Source organism: Thamnophis sirtalis, unplaced genomic scaffold, assembly GCF_051295495.1.
Source record: "Thamnophis sirtalis isolate CommonGarterSnake01/CBP01778 unplaced genomic scaffold, rThaSir2_p1.2 scaffold_2, whole genome shotgun sequence".
Classification (NCBI taxonomy): Eukaryota; Metazoa; Chordata; class Lepidosauria; order Squamata; family Natricidae; genus Thamnophis; species Thamnophis sirtalis.
Genome location: NW_028261382.1, coordinates 37,419,999 through 37,426,138, shown reverse-complemented (window position 1 = coordinate 37,426,138; position 6,140 = coordinate 37,419,999). Strand labels below are relative to the sequence as shown.

Below are 6,140 nucleotides of genomic sequence, written 5' to 3'. Positions count from 1 at the left end.
TAGCAGGCGGCCAAGCTAAGTGCCTGAAGGACCCCCACCCCGTCACTAATTCCTATCAGTGGTCCACGGGGTTCAAAGTGATGGATTTAGTGGTCCCTGAGGTCCGAAAGGTTGGTGAGCCCTGGCTTAAGAGATACCTGTGAGAGCCGTGGGCCTGATGGAAGTCGGGGGCGACTCTTGGGCCCCCAGGGAGAAGGTGTCCCTTATCTCTCGCTTGATCAGCCCTTGTTTGGGGTCGTCTGGAGGAAGCTGGCTCAGAAGGTGCTCGAGAGCCAGTCGAAACAGGTCGATTTTCTGGGAGGATTCCTGCAGACAAGCCTGAGCCTTCGGCACAGCGCAACGGAGAGAGAGAAGAGCAGGAGGGGGGAGGGAAAAGAAAGTTTAAAATAAGGGTCGTCCTGGACTTCCGGCCACAACTGAGCCCCAAAACCTCTGTTTGTTAAATGAGCTTTTGCCCCGTTTTACGACCTCTGTTGCCACGATCATAAAGAGAATTTTAACGTGGGAAATTCAGCGTGGGTAATTTGAGTGTATTTTTTTCTTTATCCAGTGCTGCCAATCTAGTGACCGTCTTCGCTGGGGGAGGGTCGTGGGAATTGTCACCCAACATATCCACCAAGGGGGACTTCTTGAATTGAAGGCTCCACCCACCACAGGGACTAGAAACACGCGGAGTCGCCAACTCTGGTTGGCAGAATCCGTTTGCTGCAGAGGGGAAAAAAAGCTCCACTCACCTCTGCCAACATCTTCCGGTCTTGAACCCGCCGCCCGCCAAGGATCTTCACCACGTTTTTGGCTCCCTCGGCCACGGCTGCTTCGATCCGCAGGCGATGCCTCAGTTCTTCCAGACGCAGCTCCAGAAGCAAGACGGGGGCCCTGCCTGCTACCCCTGCAGAGGCGGAAGGGGAATGAGCTGAGGTGGCGCAGTGGTTAGAGTGCAGCACTGCAGGCTACTTCAGCTGACTGCTAGTTCTGCAGTTCGGCGGTTCAAATCTCACCGGCTCAGGGTTGACTCAGCCTTCCATCCTTCCGAGGTGGGTAAAATGAGGACCCGGTTTGTTGTTGGGGGAGATATGCTGACTCTGTAAACCGCTTAGAGAGGGCTGAAACCCTATGAAGCGGTGTATAAGTCTAACTGCTATTGCTATAATTGAGAGGAACCAGCCACGGCCGACAGAGACTGAGGGACCTTCCTCCACTGGAGGCAGGAACACAAACCTTTCTGCCTACAAAGGGCTCCCTGATGCTTTTCACGCACAGGACACGGGTTGTTTTTTGTTTTTTTTCTTTGCTGATGTTGTAGCAGAGAACGGAACATAAAGCAAGTGGCTAGTCCATATTGAGTACAAATGTGTAAAGCAGGTTCTCAAGGACCAGCAATCTGATTTTTTTTTTTAATCTGCAAGGGAAGGAGCTGATAGAGAGAACAGCTGGGGAACAGTATTGGAGGAAGACTACAAAATTTTGTTAACTTCCACACAAGGAACTCCATCAATAACATGAGTGGTCTGGGGTCTTAGGGGGGAGGGGGGGAGGGGGGAAATATAGTATGTGCTAGATTTTAAAGTAATGTGACTGCACTTGTATACCGTTGCTCTTTAATTCCACTGTAAAAATAGGACAAGCTGAATATATTGATAGATAGTAGAAATACACCGAAGGGAGGAGTAGAGGGATAGAAGAAAGAGGGGTAGAGAGGGTGGGAGAGAGGACTGGAGGGAGGGTGAGAAGGAAGGGAGGGAGTGGATCGGGAGAGAGGAGTGGTAGAGGGGGAGGGGAAGTAGGGTAGAGGGGAATGTTGGAGGGAAGAAGGGAAGTTGGAGGGGGGCGAAAGAAAGGGTGTACGGAGGGTCGAAGTGGTACATTGGGTTTATATTTTGGGGGGTATTGTTGACAAGAAGAATGGCTGTGATTATTGTTTAATGTTATATAGCCCCGGTTATGCACAGTATATATGTGACTGTACGAAATGAAAATGGAAAATAAAACATATTTACATTTTAAAAAAATTAAAAAAAATAACACGAGTGGTCCTCGATTTACGACTTGCTGCTTAACGACCGCAGTGTTTACCACCAACTGTTGCCTGGTTTCCGTTTGGAAAAGCAGTGTGCGTTCGTGTGCGCCATGGGGAGGGGGGGATTGTTGGGGTATCCGAGCGATACCTGCTGTTTGCAGGCCCTGCTGCAGCCCACCTGTCGGATGGAGGGGCGTTTTACCTGGAGCGCCCGTCGCCTGAGACAGCTTCAGCATCTCCATACGGATCCGCTCAATTTTCGTCTTGCTGTCCTGAAAGGTTTGCTGAGCGGCTGCCAGGAGTTTCCTCTCCTGGAGGAGGAGGAGGAGAGAATCCGAGGTGAGGATGCTCATCGAGAATCCTCACCTTTCAAGGTGTGAAAAATCAGGATCCATACTTGAAGTTCCACTTCAGCCGACGCCTAAACACAAGAATCTAGACACACTAATGGTCAGCCCCAAATTAGTGCTGCATAACCTGTGGCTGGAACGTTACAGAATAAGACAGTTGGACGGGACCCTGGAGGTCTTCTAGTCCAACCCGCCCTGCTTGAGCAGGAAACTCTACACCGTTTCAGACAAATGGGTTGTCTAACCTCTTCTTAAAAACCTCCTTTCTCCTTTGGCGTTGAACCTACAACGGGCCACGCAGTTTATGGATTGAAACTGTCGCGTAATCTGAGGGAGCCCCCCTTGTGGAGTACCGTGAAGTCGTTACCATGGCAACTCCACTGTGCTGTACAGTAGAAGCCATTTTAAGGCACAACAGGCTGTATCGTAACAGAGCAGCTGCCTTCGGATGTTTTGGAGAACAGCTTGAACCCCCTCAGATAGTGGAAGAGTGCTATCATGTCTCCCCTAGTCCTTCTTTTCATTCAACTAGACCAGTGTTTCTCAACCTTGGCAACTTGAAGACGTCTGGACTTCAACTCCCAGAATTCCCCAGCCAGCATTTGCTGGCTGGGGAATTCTGGGAGTTGAAGTCCAGACGTCTTCAAGTTGCCAAGGTTGAGAAACACTGAACTAGACATACCCAGTTCCAGCAACCACTATTCATATGTTTTAGCCTCTGGCCCCCTAATCATCTTTGCTGATCTTCTCTGCACTCTTTCCAGAGTCTCAACATGTTTCTGATAATATGTGACCAAAACTGGACGCAATATTTTAAGTGTGGTCTTGCTAAGGCTTTATAAAGAGGTACTACTAATACTTGACCATAAGCCAGTGTTTCTCAATCTTGACAAGTTTAAGCTGTGTGGATTTCAATTCCCAGAATCTTGGCAGGTTGAAGTCCTCATAGCTTACAGTCGCCCAGGTTGAAGAACACAATCTTAAGGGAAGAGGGGTGACTTGGCCCTTTGATGGATAAAAGGTCCCTCACTCACCTTTGCTGTGCTGGAGTAGACCTGGAGCATGTTCTCGGCGCCCTGCTTCACTTTCAGCTCAATGTGAAGCTGTTTCTTCAGAGCCTCCAGCCTTTTTGAAATGTGGTTGGGGTCTTTCCCCCAAAGCTTGAGATCGGGCGACCCGTTTGCATCTGGGGGGGGACACAAAAGCCAATCGGGCAAGAGGCAACTAAACAGCAGCCTCTTGTGTAACAGGGGCAGGACCCAGATGGGAGACCACTGGGAAATTCTGAACTTGCATGCTTTAAGAGGTATGGACTTCAACTCCCAGAATTCCCCAGTTGGCATGATTTAGGAGGTTTTAAGACTCCTAGAATTCCCCAGTTGGCAGGCTTTAAGATGGCAGAACTACAACTTCCAGTATCCCCCAGTTGCAATGACTAGAACTCCCAGGATTCCCTAGCAAGGGTACTTTAAAAGGCATGGACTATTATGCTCAACATTCCCCAGCCAGCATGCTCAAGATGGGTGGATTTCAATTCCCAGAATTCCCCAGCCAGCATGCTCAAGGTGGATGGATTTCAATTCCCAGAATTCCCCAGCCAGCATGCTCAAGATGGGTGGATTTCAATTCCCCAGCCAGCATGCTCAAGATGGGTGGATTTCAATTCCCAGAATTCCCTAACCAGCACGCTTTAAGAGGCACGGACTTCGATTCCCAGAATTCCCTGGCCATGTTCACTTCTTCCACGTCCCACCTGACAGTCCACCGTCTCGCTCCCCGGCGACAATCCGTGCTTGGAGCGCTTGGAGCTGGCATTGCAACTGCTCCAACTTCTGGCTGGAGGACTTCAGGGCCGTCTCCACGTGGGCCAAATTCTTCTTGTGTTTGGTCGCCTTTCGCAAATTCTCAGCCCCTTCCTTGATTTTCAGCTCTTTCTGGATGGCCCGGCGGACGGATTCCTTTTCGGATTCCAGTTTCTGCTGGATCCCTGATGGATCTGGGACCTTCAGCCGATTGCACCAAACGTAAGGACAGATAACAAAAGGCAAAATTCAGAAAAAAAAGAAATCAAAACACGAATAAAGCTTTGCTGAATCTTTGTACACCGCCTAGAGCCACTATTCCCAAGATGGGTAACGATTTAAATATGATAGGAACAGGAATGAAACAAGCCCAAAACTTAAATGGCGGAAGCATGAATTGAAACACAAATATGAAATTTAGGAGGCAGAAATACGACTCAAAAAAACAACCCACAAAACGTAAAAGGCAGAAACACAAATCAAAACACAAACGCCAATCTTGAAGTGCAAAAACACCAGCCAAAACACAAACTCAAAACTTAAAAAGATTAAACCTGAAGCAATTAATAATAAGATTTGGCTTCTGAGCTATTGCTAGAAACTTTGACCATTTTTGGAGTACATCTCCAGATTAGTTCTGGCGGAAAGAAGGTGGTAATTTTTCAATTTTTCAGAATTTCCTTGGATTCTTATCACTGGGTTCAAGAGCACCAGTGCCTGAATGATGGGGCTTGACATTACAAACTACACTTTGAACCCTCGCTTTGAAAAAGGAGACTAGGAACCAGGGAAAAATAACATTTCATTTCTTCAAACTGAAGTTAAAGTATCCTTTAAGATAAATGCTCCCCATTGTCACATGAGCAACAATTCAGAGGCTTGGCAAATGGCGTGTGCTTATGACGGTCGTATCGTCACGGCTGGTTCCCCCTTTTGCAACCTTCTGACGATCCAAATCAATGGGGAAGCCAGATCCACTTAACAACCATGGGACTAACTTAAGCACTGTGGCAAAAACGGTTGTAAAAAGGGAGAAATGTTGCACTCCATTGTGGGCGTAAGTTGTATCCTGGAAAACGAAATTAAGCTTCCTTAATTTAATTTAATTCTTAATTGAGAAGGTGATGGCTGAATCGTGGTGTGTGATGCTTCCCTCTTTCGCATTTCAAGGCGAAAAAGGGCGAAGGGGAGGGACAGGCGTGTGGCAGTGTGATATTCCACAGCTCCAATACCCCAGCCGGAAATCTGGGAAGGTTTCCCGTCTCTAAACAAAACAACTCCTGGAAACTGGACAAGAGGCAGGGGCAGGAAAGTCTCACCCAGCCAGGAAACAGACACGGGATTTGGGAGGAAACGCAGCTCAGCTGAAGGTTAAGGCAGGGCAGAGGGGCTGAGATGGCCGTGGGGTGGGGGCTTCCCAACAATCAAAGTCAATGGAGGGGAGGGGGGAAGAATCAGATTCACTTAACCACAATTAATTAAAAAGCGATTCACAACTCCCTGCCTAGCCTAACACAAACGCGCATCCAAGCGACCCTCCGCTCCACCCCACAGGCCAACCCCGACAGAGCCAAGGTAGAATCCTTTGGGCAGCAGCCCACCCCTCTTTTGGGGTCTTTGCAAAGGAAAGGTGGGCGGGGAAGGCGGATTAAAGAGACACGCACACCCGGCTGCAAAGCCAGGGGCATCCCCTGGAGACCCCACTCCTCGCAGGCCCCCAGCCACACAAAACGCGCGCCGAGCGTCGGAATCCCCCAGTGGTTTTACAAACGCCCCAGTTGGGAAGTCGCCTCCCCGCTCTCCCCGCCGGGTCCCTGGCGGCGTGGGCGCAGCAACAGCAGCAGCCCCGGCCGGCAAAGGGAGGCCGCTTTGCAAAGGCGCACCTATGCGGCACGGCGCCTCCTGCGCGCTCACCTGTTGGATTTGCCCGGCCGCCATCGCCGCCGCTGTAGCCCCCGGAGCCCATCCGGC

The 6,140-nt window shown here is 49.8% G+C and overlaps 1 protein-coding gene across 1 annotated transcript in view; it reads right to left on the bottom strand.

The window, feature by feature from the left end:
* PKN3 (protein kinase N3) overlaps positions 1-6,140 on the bottom strand; it is a 24,874-nt gene extending 18,734 nt beyond the window's left edge. The window contains exons 1-6 of the mRNA XM_087704873.1: positions 6,084-6,140; positions 4,121-4,370; positions 3,402-3,553; positions 2,220-2,328; positions 735-889; positions 138-324 (exon numbers count right to left, since the gene is read on the bottom strand). Of these exons, the coding sequence (XP_087560999.1) occupies positions 138-324; positions 735-889; positions 2,220-2,328; positions 3,402-3,553; positions 4,121-4,370; positions 6,084-6,107 (877 nt within the window). The 5' untranslated portion in view covers positions 6,108-6,140. The remainder of the gene's footprint in view (positions 1-137; positions 325-734; positions 890-2,219; positions 2,329-3,401; positions 3,554-4,120; positions 4,371-6,083) is intronic.